This window comes from Crotalus tigris, unplaced genomic scaffold (genome assembly GCF_016545835.1).
Source record: "Crotalus tigris isolate CLP2741 ecotype Arizona unplaced genomic scaffold, ASM1654583v1 scf7180000017598.18339901613:2243638, whole genome shotgun sequence".
In the NCBI taxonomy this organism is placed as follows: Eukaryota; Metazoa; Chordata; class Lepidosauria; order Squamata; family Viperidae; genus Crotalus; species Crotalus tigris.
Window position 1 is genome coordinate 765,581 of NW_024096502.1, and position 13,743 is coordinate 779,323.

General features: G+C 44.1%; 1 protein-coding gene across 5 annotated transcripts in view; it reads left to right on the forward strand.

Moving 5' to 3' along the window:
- RHOBTB1 (Rho related BTB domain containing 1) overlaps positions 1-7,957 on the forward strand; it is a 34,613-nt gene extending 26,656 nt beyond the window's left edge. For all 5 annotated transcript variants that reach the window (XM_039366250.1, XM_039366267.1, XM_039366258.1 and 2 more), the window contains 4 exons: positions 3,072-3,222; positions 3,838-3,926; positions 5,110-5,215; positions 6,815-7,957. In XM_039366250.1, coding sequence (XP_039222184.1) covers positions 3,072-3,222; positions 3,838-3,926; positions 5,110-5,215; positions 6,815-6,984 — 516 coding nt within the window. In that variant the 3' untranslated portion in view covers positions 6,985-7,957. The remainder of the gene's footprint in view (positions 1-3,071; positions 3,223-3,837; positions 3,927-5,109; positions 5,216-6,814) is intronic.
- The last annotated feature ends 5,786 nt before the right edge of the window (positions 7,958-13,743 follow it).

Sequence of the window (13,743 nt, forward strand, 5' to 3'; positions counted from 1 at the left end):
CAGCATCCCAGAAAAGCATCTCTGGATTATTTTTAGCTTCATGGTGTTTATATTAAGAGTAGAAGGGTAGAAAATTGTTCCCAAAATAAATCCTTGACCTTGTTTTTGCCTATTGTGCCTATGCATTCTTCATCATTTTCCACCTTAGTCCCCTTCCTTGCAGGGACAGAAAATTGGAAGTGTCTTGGCTAGAAGCACAAAGCCGAAAGCACCAGCCTGAAGATGACGAATGAGACTTCGTCGAAACGTCGCCAAGACACTTCCAATTTTACGTGGGAGAAAACCCGAATAACCAAAGACCTACATAGAAACACCCGCGAAAACCTCAGAAAACATATATATATATATTAAAAATACAAGTAAAAATTTGACTCTTGGGAATTTCCATTTTTATTAAAATAATGATCACCAAGAGAAATTTAAGAAATAAAAGTTTGATCAACCAAGCTTTCGTCAAATACACTTGACATCATCAGGGTTAAAAGGCAGATGCTGAAAGAAATCTTACCGGTATATATAGTTGTTAAATGCCTGTCTCTGGTTCATGGAGTGCATCGTTGGATCCAGCTGATCAGGCTGTGTTTTAAGTGCACTTCTTAAGTTACCGCATATTCCTTTCTTTTGTTTGAGTCCCTTATACGTAGTTTTATCTACTAGTTCGGAGATAGGTGGGTTTAGGCTGGGAGTACTCTCTCCTCTCTTGTATAAAGTATACATATATATGTGTGTGTGTGTGTGTGTGTGTGTGTGTGTGTGCCTGTGCACACATAACAAACAAGGAAAGGCTCTTTTCACTGTTCATTTTGGGAACTTTGTAATAATAATAATAATAATAATAATAATAATAATAATTATTATTATTATTGTCGATAAGAAAGACAAAAAAGTCTGGATAGTGGACATGGCAGTGCCTGGAGACAGCAGAATAGATGAGAAAGAACTGGAGAAGATAACAAAATACAAAGACCTACAAATAGAAATAGAAAGACTGTGGCAAAAGCAAGCAAGGGTAGTACCAATAGTCATAGGCTCCTTGGGTGCAATCCCAAAACAACTGGAGCACCACTTGAACACCATTGGCATTGACAAATTTCGCTATTAGTCAATTGCAAAAGGCGGCCTTATTAGGAACTGCTTCCATCCTGCGACGATATCTGTAATACCATCAAACATCCACATCTGCCTATCCCAGGTCCTGGGTAAGGACTCGATAGGTAGACAAAATGCCAAATCCAGTCTGAACATCTGGCTGACTGTGCGATGATCCATAATAATAATAATATAATAAAGTTGGAAGGGACCCTGGAGGTCATCAAGTACATCAAGGATCATTGCACAGCCAAAAAAACAATCATATTTAAATGATTGTCCACTAAAACTCCAAGATCCCTTTCACAATTACTGGCATTAAGCCAAGTTTTGCCTAGTTTGTACCTATACAGGTGGTTTTGGAAATGGCTTTCCATTTACCATTTGCAAATTTACTATTTACAAATTAAAATTGACAAATTTTACATTTGAAAATTGACCATTTACAAATGGTACGTCTTCTGGAATGTCCAGTGTAGAGCTGTGGGTTTCCTCACGGTCTCTAGAAAATGATTTTGCCACAAAGAACACAAAGAGGGTAAGAGGTATGCTAGCATCTTTGGTTTCATCTTGTAAGATGAGATCCTGATTAGTGCATTGCCTTGATGAAGCAAAACTTTCGCAGGAGACCGAGATGACTCAATGAAGCAATAAAGGGCAGAATTGCTGGCAAGATACTTTGCAAGGCCAAAGAACCAATTTTACTCTAACCACATGAAAACAGAATTATATGCAGAAGAAGAAAGATTGTGAAAAGGTGGTATTAATTTAATATAAGGCTCCTCCCGATGGGAGGGTAGATTTTTCATTCTAATAATTGCAGGTTTGTTAGTAGAACAAGCTGCCTTTCGTGATCATGCAATTCCATTGAAAATGAGGTTCATTAATGGGAATCAGGTCTGAGTTTTATGTTTTAAGACTTTGAGCAATGGCTTAGTAAATCAGCTAAATAGCAAGCCTGCTGTCGCGCAAATTTGCAGGGGGAACTGTTTCTACAACTCCAGCCTTAAGCTTCAGAACATGTTTGTACGTGAGAGAGTGTGTATGTACAAATTCCATACGAACAGCTATGACTCCTGAGGGAGCATCATAGCGTTGGGTCAGGGCTGCTTGTATTCTGGTGGTCTCCAGTCTTAATGTAGATTTTCATCCTGCATAGTTTCCCATAGACCCAATGTCGGAGATGAGATCTTTTTAAGAATAATGATATAATTAGCTCTGAAGGTGGATACAGTACATTTCCAAGCTCATGGGAAGCCTCGATCTACACACACACCCCGTCCCAAGAAGGAAAAACTGAGTTTGGTTTTCGGAGGCTGGGAAGATTTTTATTCTCCTCTGTCCTCCCCTTTTCTTAGTCTGAATGGAGGCTGACCTTTCCCTTGCAACAAGGAGCTTTTTGTAGGGGAATCAGTAGCTGAACATGGAGGTGGCATTAAAAGAGGGATTAACCTAGAATCTCTACGTTGCCACAAGCAAACTAAGTTTAAGTCCTTGAGCAAGTCCGCTTGTGGCTACCTAAGTTTTGAGGTTGAGTCCTCTTTTAACACCGCCCCCAGGTTCTGCCACTCCTTCCTCTATCCCCTCCCCTCTTTTTCTAAACATCTTATAACCTAGGTCAGTGGTGGCGAACCTTTTAGACACTGAGTGCCCAAAACCCGCTCTGCCCTGCTCCTCCCCTGCCCTGCCTCTGTTCCGTCCCACTCCGGCTGCCATGTCCTTGGCTGCACTGCTCTGCGTGGGCCGCACCCCGGGGCGACTCTCCTCCAGGGGGGTTGCTGGTGAGGAGGGGGATGCAGGGGGAAGCGGGGCTGGGGCAACGGCGCGTATGTCCACAGAGAGGGCTCAGCATGCCGCCTCTGGCATGCGTGGCATAGGTTCATCGCCACTGACCTAGGTGGAAAAATAACACAGCTTTCTTTTTCCTAGACTGGATTGTTTCTCGCTCTGAACATTTAAAAATACCTTCCCCAATGTTTCAGGTTGTTCTCCCCAACATCACTAAGACTTCCATGCAAGCCGTCCTGGATTACCTGTACACCAAGCAACTGTCCTGCAGCCAGGATCTGGACCCCCTTGAATTAATTGCCCTGGCCAACCGATTCTGCCTGCCCCACTTGGCTGCGCTGGCAGGTGAGCCTCTCCAGCCTTTCGCCCTCCCCCCTCCCTGCTAGGCATCTGGGGAAGGACCAGCTCTTAGCCGTTTTGTTTTCTGAAATGCAATCTACATTTCCAATGAGGGAAACATCATGTCGCCTCCATCCGACCTCTTTGCGCTGAATTAATTGAGCCCTTTCCTCCCCCTCCCTGAAATGTGTGTGCCTGCTTAAGAGACCGAAAGCAAATAACAGGCTGCAGTTCATAATGCCCTTTAGGCAGCCTGATTATTCTTAATTGAAAGCGTGTGAATATTAACGTCTCCATTGTAAATCTCTGCTTTGAGAGCCTAATAACATCTTAAGCAATTGAGTTGAAGCAAATCCTGCCGAAAGAAGCAGCCCAAGACCCATTTATTACTCTAGCCTGACTTTGTTAATTATTGTGTTAGTGTTCTCGAAATTAACTATCATAATAGTTATCCCTCCTCTCCCCTGGCCTCAAAGAGAAGGGGCTGGCTGAGAGAGAGAGAGAGCGGTTGCAGCAGCAGGCAAAGGCTAGGCAGGGAAGGGAAGGGCAGGAGGGCCACGTGTGAAACACACGGGAGCGATTTCACAAGTGCAGCTCATGTCCGCTTCTCTCCCTCAACAGAGCAACACACGGTGCAGGCACTCACCAGAACAGCCGCGAGCGGTGTTTGCATAGATGGAGAAGTGTTGTGTGTTTTGGAAATAGCCCAGGTTGGTGTCACTCTACTGTGAGTACTTTCTATGCTTGTGACATTGTCAAAATTATGCACAGGTAGCCCTCGACTTAAAACCCATTCGCTTACAACAGGACTCAAAAAAGTGACTGATGAGTGGTAAATCGAGGATTGCCTGTATTTCCTTTTGGTGGAGAATTTATGGGTGGAGAACTACCGTGTTCTTCTCCAGGGATGAAAAGATTCCTTTTTCTTCAACATTGCTTTTGGGGTAACAATTGCAAATGGGCTGGGGATGTATAAGATACGTCCCCCAGTAGTTTTTGTGCTTCTCGTCCTGCTGTTCCTTTTGAAAAGCTGAGGATACAACTTCTCACCACCTTAAAAAAAACCCTTTTCAATCTGTCCTTAATGAGATGGCGTGTGTTTTGGAGGGAGATCAGCAGGCAGAATAAGAGCAGATTCCAACTTCTCCAGAAGAGGAGAGTCAGATGCTCTGGAGTACAAGAATCAACCTTTGTGGTCAGCCTGGTTGGGATGACTATGAGCAGTACAAGGTGGCTGAGGGATGTTTTCCTAGAACAGCGGTTCTCAACCTGTGGGTTGGGACCCCATTTGGGGTTGAACGACCATTTCACGGGGGTCGCCAAACAACGCAGTCCGCCATTTTTCCCCCCTTTTCCTTAGCTGTGCTACTCCCTTTTATTCTATTGGCTTTTGACAGCCAATAGAACAGACTCTCTTGAATAGAGTCTAATTCTATTGGCTTTCAAAAGCCAATAGGAATTGTCCAGGCTGTCTCTGCCCTGCTGAGCCCGCCAAAAGTCCCATTCTGCAAACGGTGCTGCACCAGTTGAGTAGTCTCGACTTACGACCAGTTGAGTAGTCCTCACCTTACAACCAGTTGGGGGTCACGGCATTAAAAAGGTTGAGAACCACTGTCCCAGAGACTGGCAGGGTGAAATCCCTTCCTTTTTGGCCCATCAGTTTTCTACTGCCATTATCTCGTTTCCTCTGAGAGTAACATCTGTCCTCTCAAAAAGTGCCCCTTGGAAACACCCACTGGGCTATCAGGATGGTTTGAGAAGCAGTCCCTGCGCCAGTGAAATGTCCAGCCTGAAGGCCTGCTTCCTAAGAGGTCCCCCAAGGCTTCAGCAGTGGAGATGGCTCCACCTCTGGAGATGTTCTCTTGTCTTGACTCCCCTCTGCTTCTTTTCCAGTTCCACAACGCTAAGCAGCTGGCCGCTTGGTGCTTGCATTACATCTGCACTAACTATAACAGTGTTTGTTCGAAGTTCCGAAGGGAAATTAAAATGAAGTCTCCTGGTAAGAGATTCTGACAAGCTTTCTCCATCACCTTTTCTCAATGTTTATATCTGCGTTTGAAGTCCACCTGCAGATATTTATATGGTTTGCTGCTTATTATAACGTTAACTTATAAGACCCCTTTTTATAGCTGAAGAATCACGGAAATCTAAGAAGGCATAATATTCAGCTGCAGAAATGATCCCACCCCTGAAGCTTCCTATTCTAATGTCTTTGGGACGCTTCAGTTTCAAACATTTTGATGATCTCTTCTGTAAACTAGGAAAGTCCATTTTGAGTTATGGCAGTCTAGCATCTTGCGACTTTCATAAATGAACTACCGTGTTTCCTCGAAAATAAGACTGGGTTTTATATTAATTTTTGCTCCAAAAGACGCATTAGGGCTTATTTTCCAGTTAGGGCTTATATTAGAGAAAATAAGGTACCGTATATGCCGGCGTATTAGGCGACCCGGTGTATAAGATGACCCCCGTCTTTATCGCCAAGCCGCATTCCTAGAACGTCTTCTTATACGCCGGAAACTACCAGTATTTCCGGCGTATAAGATGACTCGGCGTATAAGACGACCCCCGTCTTTGGCGCTGAGTTTAGCGCTTCCGGAAGTTGTCTTATATGCCAGCATATACGGTACTAAAAGTGTCCATCTGACTGACGATCTTCACTGGGGCTTATTTTTGGGGTGGGGCTTACATTAAGAGCCTCTGAAAAATCATGCTAGAGCACTGATGGCGAACCTTTTAGAGACCGAGTGCCCAAACTGCAACCCAAAACTCACTTATGTATCGCAAAGTGCCAACACGGCAATTTAATCTGAATACTGAGGTTTTAGTTTAGAAAAAAACAATTCACACATTAACATCTTTTGTCTTAAAAGAAAAACACAATAACAAAGCCTTCAATGACACAAACCACTTTTTACTGAAAGGTAAAAGTTTGCATTTGGCATGCTTTTGAACAATTAATGTAATTTTTGCTGTTGTATGCATGCTGATAATTTGTCTAACCTTGGCTTATACTTTGTAAGTTTGAGAGCAACACATGCAGCACTCAGGTCATCTGTTAGTCTGATTCTGGTGTCGGATTTGATATAATTCAAAGCTGAAAACAGCGCACTCGCTCCGGAGGCTTGTTTTGGCTAGGGAGGGGATTGAGAAATGGCTTTTTCCTCCAAAAACTTAGTCAAGGAGCGAGGCGCGCATGCCCACAGAGAGAGCTCCTAGTACCCCCTAGGTTCGCCACCACTGTGCTAGAGCTTATTTTCCGATTGGGTCTTATTTTCAGGGAAACACAGTTATCTCTTTCTGAGTTTTCTATTTGAGAATATCTGAAAGTAGACACAGAGAGCTATGTCCCCCACCACAAATAAGAAATCTCAGAAGTTCTCATCCCCATCCTATAGCAACTGGAAACTTGGTGGACTTTTGAAAAAAAGATTCCCCCCCCCCAAAAAAATGAACACAAGATTTCAGATTCTGCATTCCGTGACTTTTGTGTGATAGATAGCACATTGCCTAGCTTTTACCCTTCAAGAAAATAGACAAGTTTCTTTGCTGGTTCAAAATATTGTTAAACTTACTGAGTGTATCGTTTGCTCACCAGATAATCAGGAATATTTTGAGAAGCACCGCTGGCCTCCCATTTGGTACCTAAAGGAAGAAGATCATTTCCAGCGGGTTAAGAAGGAGCGAGAGAAGGAAGAACTGGCCCTCAATAAACATCATTCAAAAAGGAGGTGGTGCTTCTGGAGTACCTCAACTGTAGTTGCCTGAATTGAGAGAAAGCCAACCCATCTTGGCTCAGCTGGGAAAAAAAATTAGCTCTGGCGTTGCTCCTGGGCGCACAGCTGGCTCGGTGGGACCCGCAAAGACTTTTCTCTCCTTCGTTTCAATGGGTCTCTCCCCAGACCAAGGGCTTAGCAGATTGGGCAAAAGAGACCCGGAGGCACCACTTGTAGTCCAGCTGAATTCAGGGATCACCAAAGGTTAGGAAGCACAAGCTCACCTCAGTAGTGTGAATCTCTTTCTTAGACCCCCCCAACTCTGCCATTTTCATAAGCTGAAATTGGCACTTCCCCCCCTTTTATATTTCAATAACAAGAAATTCAACATCAGTGTTTTGATCTCTGACGTGAACCTATTTTTATACTTGTGAATGAGCATTTCTGTGTGGAGTTTGTAGGAGAAGGTCTTTAAATAATATGTCTGCAACATTCTCTCTCTCTCTCTCTCTCTCTCTCTCTCTCTCTCTCTCTCTCTCTCTCAGATTGCAAAATTAGCCTTTAAATCATCTCCGTTTCTTTTCACCACCCCTTCGGTCACCTATAGTGCTGAAAACAAAACAATGGCTTTAAAATCTCCCTGAAATTGATAACCTAGCAACATGTCCGCTAGATGAAGAACATTTTTCCTTCCCCAAGGACTGCATTTGTAATAATTAAATCCTTCTTTTTTTGTCTGAAAAAAAACCCGAGATCCTATTAACAACTGATGTCATTAGGGTTGTAATTGTCAATCAGCCAAAGAACACAAAGTGTACAATTTTTTTTTTCAGTTATGTTGAATATTTGCCCTGTTAGGGCAGGATGCAACTGCCATGTGTAAACTCTCTCCTTTTTTTATCTAGTTCAGAAGTGAAATGAAGGAAAATATCTTTTTTCTGTTTCAAAGCCAAAGGCAGGAACACTCTTTGCTAATCTGAGTGTTTTTTTTCAGAACTGGCCTTTCTTTGGAAAAAAAAAAAAAACATGTCTGCATAATATTCTTTGGTTCATTATACATAGTCACACTGAAGGGCTCCTTAAATAAAATAACTTCTTCCATTTTTATTCCTCTGCAAGCAGCAACCATCCACCTGCATTTCAATAGTGTCACTCCGACCCAAATAATCCCATTTTTTTAAACGATAGCTTCTTAACTAAGTTGTCTGAGTATCTTGCTTCCAAAAATGCTGAGAAATCTCTCCTCTAAACCCCTGACACTTTGGTAAATATCTTTTGCTATATATGTAGACCTCAGATTCCGAGCATTTTGGGGTGTTTTATATTAGTGTTGTTTTTTAAAAATACTTTAGGAGTAAACGGGCTACCTCCTGTGACAGGACAGTGGGGCCTGGACTGGGAGACCTGAGGTTGTAGGGGTAGTCCTTGACTTACAACCACTTGCTTAGTGACCAAAATTACACTGCCCCCCCCAAAGGCACTTAGAGCCGGTTCCAAAGTCCCAACGCCTTTCCCCCCCCCCCTGCAGTCAGGTGACATTTGGGATGTTTGGCAGCCAGTCGCACGTAGGACTGCTTCCACGTGACCACAATTTACGATGTTCGCCAGAAACCTGGGGTCACTTCCAGTTTCCTTCCAAAAGCACCCAGAGTCAACGACGACCGTGGTGTTTGTTTACCAACCAGGATGGTCACTTTACAACCATAGCATTCACTTAACAACCACTGCAAAAAAGGCCATAAAAGCTGGTCCAATCACATGGCTATCTGCTTTACGACTGTCACCATTTACAACTGTAATTATAAGTCGAAGACTACCCATCACCCCTTCAGGCAGAGGTGAACCTGGGTTGCTCACTTCCTACCAGACAAGATTGTGGGGGGTCAGTGTGACACTCCTATCTGTATTCTCTCGGTTCCTTAGAGCAGTGGTTCTCAACCTTTTTAATGCCACGACCCCCAACCGGTCGTAAGTTGAGGACTACTCAACTGGTGCAGCACCGTTTGCAGAATGGGACTTTTGGCGGGCTCAGCAGGGCAGAGACAGCCTGGACAATTCCTATTGGCTTTTGAAAGCCAATAGAATTAGACTCTATTCAAGAGAGTCTATTCTATTGGCTTTCAAAAGCCAATAGAATAAAAGGGAGTAGCACAGCTAAGGAAAAGGGGGAAAAAATGGCGGACTGCGTTGTTTGGCGACCCCCGTGAAATGGTCATTCGACCCCAAATGGGGTCCCGACCCACAGGTTGAGAACCACTGCCTTAGAGGGATATAAATAAAGCCTGCTCCTTTAACTACATATTTACAGGTAAAGCAGGTGAATAAATAATTCCCCATCAACTTTTGAGCCAACTTGGGCAATGAGAAGGAATCTCATTCTCAGCTGCTGCTGAATCAGGAAACCTTCTCCACCTTGCCAGGGCCAGAAGCGGAGGCCAGCGGCTCTGCTTCGGACACCGGGAGAGACTCAGAAATCTCTCCACTGTATAACATTAAAAAATCCATATTTTCAAAACCTCATTGTACTGTTTGTTACGAAGGGCTGGGAAGGCAAAGGGTATTTGCACGTATCTATCGTGTTTGGTCAAGGTTCACAAGAGGAAAGGCAGAGCAAGCCTTTGGCTCTTAAGAGCAAGAAGGATGAGCGCAAAGGTTTATTCCTGTGGAGGAGAGCCTAAGGCTGCTTATAGCATCCTTCTGGAGTCCAATTTAGCAACCATCTCTGGACAGGGGAGCTATGGGCTCAGCTTCTGACCTGTCCCATGAATCAACGCTCCAATACGCAGAAGAGGCAGCCTATGGCAAAATGTTTGCACCCAGTGTTGTATAAACATTGCTGCTGTGCCTGGCAAAATCAATGGAGAGGAGTCAATGAACCGGAGTTGTTTGCAATACCCAACGGTTGGACTTAAGAGCTTCTAGAACCAAATGGCTGGTTCATTTGGTTTAATTCTGCCTGTGGCCTTTAAGCTTGGTGGGACACTTACTTTTGTTTCTATTTTGGGAAAAGCATCTCAATAAAATGGTTTAGCTATATACAATCTTGCCTCAACTCTCTCCTCATTTTAAAAAAACGCGTTGAAAGCCATCCGTGTTTCTTTCCAGCCTTTCTAGAAGTCTTTGACCCAGGACCCAACTGGGTCACACGGCCATGTAGGATTGCAAGGCTTGTGAAGACCCAGAAGCGGAGTATAAAGTTTTCATCCCAGGGATCTAAGGTGCATCAAGTCACCTTTGCTACCTTGTTGCACAGGCACCTGTCCTAAGCCATCCGGAGCACTTCAGTTGCAAGAGGTCCTAAAACAGTGGTTCTCAACCTTTTTAATGCCGCGACCCCCAACCGGTCATAAGTCGAGGACTACTCAACCGGTCGTAAGTCGAGGACTACTCAACTGGTGCAGCACCGTTTGCAAAGTGGGACTTTAGGCGGGCTCAGCAGGGCAGAGACAGCCTGGACAATCCCTATTGGCTTTTGAAAGCCAATAGAATTAGACTCTATTCAAGAGAGTCTATTCTATTGGCTTTCAAAAGCCAATAGAATAAAAGGGAGTAGCACAGCTAAGGAAAAGGGGAAAAAAATGGCGGACTGCGTTGTTTGACGACCCCCGTGAAATGGTCGTTCGACCCCAAATGGGGTCCCGACCCACAGGTTGAGAACCACTGTCCTAAAAGAAGGCAATGTCTACGGAGGGGTTCAGGATTGGGCCCAGTGTAAAATAGCTAGCAACACATTGGTGGCTGTGGACCTGCTCTTAAACGGGGAATGCCTCCTTTTAGCCTTTCTTAAGACCAGATCAACTGTGAAAATTTAATTTGAATTGAGACGTTAAAAGGTTCTGCTGCTGTTTCCTACCCCTATATCTTGCTGGAGTTTGAGGTCGTCGTGTGCATGTCTTTTCTGATTGACTAACCCCCCAAAAAATGTATGCATTCATACGTGTGATATTTCTCCACAGAATGACTCTGGTCACAAGATGGCCCTATGCAAAGGAGAGACCCTATGTGTTTAGGATGGCTTGAGAGAAGGATGGTCTGATAATCCATCCCAACTCTAGGCAATTAAAGTGGCCAGTAAAAGATTGAGAAGGTGGTCTCGGCTTTTGGATGAGTTTTAACTGTCACAGCCAAAGCTCACCAGTTGGTTATTGCCACATGTTATGGTGTGGATGACAAATAAAACCAAAGATATACTGTTGAAAGAAAAATCTCCATCAGGGTCCAGTCCAAGCAGGGAATAAACAAAATGGAGACTGCTTTAGAAAGAAGGTTGTAGTTTATTGAAAAAGAGAGCCAGACAGAAAGATGGCTCTGGAAAAAACTGACCACATGTAATAGAGAGTGGTGGGTATTTATACCTTCTTGGACTTTTGTTTGGAGTTGTTCGTGGCGTGAACTTTGACCTGAGTCTGCACGTGCCTTCCTGGTATTCTGATAGTGGTGGATTAACCCTATTATGTCCCAAAGGCCATATCCTGCTTCCCTGGGGGTGGGGCTGACTATTGGTTTTTTTGGTGTGAGGGATTGTTGATTCTAGGATCTTTCTTTTTAATCCCAGCTTCCTGACTCCAATCTTTCTGACAAGATTATCACATCTGCACTTCTGCAGACCTGGTTTCTGTTTGGGGCAGAGAGACTTGGGGGGTGGAGGGGTTCTGCCTTTAAAATCCTTTGGGGAAATATTTTTTAATATTTTCCAAAATCTTTCTTTCTCTGGATTCTTCACACAAGACCTTTCTTCTAAGCAGACACAAAAAGCCTGGAATCAAGGCATAATTTACCTATATTGGATTAAAATTCCTCCTTTTAATTTTGTTCAGAAATTATGAGCATTTTGTGATAATGAACGGCCAGCTGGAAGCACAATATTTTCCGTATCACACTTCTAATTAAGAGGAAGAGCAGAGATGCACCAGCAGAATTTTCCCACCTGCATTAAGTGCAAATGAATTGTATCCACATATGTTGAAAGTGTTTGGGTTTCACACTTGGGAAGCCGTGAGTGGAAGCGGAAAAACATACTTTTCTTATTCTTATTTCTTGAGTTCAAGATGCTCTGGAGTTGAGAAAAGGGCTTGTTCCTTCACAGGTCAAGTGAACGCACAAATTTGCTTGTTGTTGAAGGAGACAGCAGAAGTTGCTGATGCCAAAATGAAACAGGTAGCACTTTTCATTCTAACAGTGCAAAACATTAGATATTAAATTTATATTAAGTAAATAGGATTTCAGCAGATTTGGCAAATATGATGAACGCTCCTTTCAAGAAAGGCAGTTATCTTCCAATCCACCAGCTACTCACAGGAAGCAAAACTCAGGATGAGAGAACTCTATTTTAAACAGTTTGCCATCCTTTAAACAATCATTTTTAAGTGTAGTAATTCTGTCCCATAAACTCACGTGCAAGTACACACGCCCCTCTAATCATCCTGCAAGCTATTCCAATGTGATTCAGCTCCATCCTGCAGTCAGTCTCCTACCACGCCTTGATTTCTCTAGGATTGTGTAGAGATTGTGCTGACATCTTGTGGTTCAAGAGGAAACGGCACATTGTCGAGTCATGGATGCAGCAGCCACCATTTCTCACTTGAATTGATTACATTTATGATGACCTCATTTCCTCCTCTGCTTCAAAACACTGATAAAGTGAGCTGAATAAATAGAGCTCCTCCGGTTGAATGTCTGCCTGTCAGCAGTGCAAAAATCTTGAGTTTCCAAGGCTTGAGGTCCTCAGGAAGCAGCTGGTAGCCGAAATCTCAGGTTTCATAGGAGAAACAAATATTTAATAGAAGATTTAACTATGGTCTACTGCAACCTCTGTTGCTTCACCTAAAGATGGGACCACTCCCAGTCTGCTGGTGGTCTAGAGCAGGGGTAGGCAACCCTGGCTCTTTTATGACTTGTGGACTTCAACTCCCAGAATTCCTGAGCCAGCCATGCAGAGGGGAAAGGGAGAGGTTTCCAAGCTGAGCCATGCTGGGTCAGGAATTCTGGGAGTTGAAGTCCATGAGTCATAAAAGAGCCAGTTGAAGTCCATGAGTCATAAAAGAGCCAAGGTTGCCTACCCCTGGTCTAGAGGTTGACCCTCACTGTCATGGAAGGAGTTGCAGATCACAGCAGGGGCTGCCCACGTATCCAGGCAGGGAGGAGAGGAAGGGAGACTGTCACCTTCCCTAAAGCCAAGCACAATGGAGCTGAGCGGGCTCTCTCACAATCAAGGGAATCATGCAGGAACCGGCTTCAAGCCTTGCATGGACTTCTCTGGGAGGCCTACAGGATGTGGGAGGTCCTCAAAGATGACCTCAGCCAAGCCAGACTTGCACCTGTTGGAGATTTTGGGTTCATCCAACCAATTTCCCTAAGACGGTGGTTCTCAACCTTTTTAATGCTGCGACCCCCAACCGGTCATAAGTCGAGGACTACTCAACCGGCCGTAAGTCGAGGACTACTCAACTGGTGCAGCACCGTTTGCAAAGTGGGACTTTTGGCGGGCTCAGCAGGGCAGAGACAGCCTGGACAATTCCTATTGGCTTTGGAAAGCCAATAGAATTAGACTCTATTCAAGAGAGTCTATTCTATTGGCTTTCAAAAGCCAATAGAATAAAAGGGAGTAGCACAGCTAAGGAAAAGGGGAAAAAAATGGCGGACTGCGTTGTTTGGCGACCCCCCGTGAAATGGTCATTCGACCCCAAATGGGGTCCCAACCCACAGGTTGAGAACCACTGCCCTAAGAGAAAAGCCCCAAAGGCTAAAAGCTTTTAGCCCCTTCTGGCAGTCAGCCGAGCATCTGCAAGCATCTGGAGAAAACATTCCATCC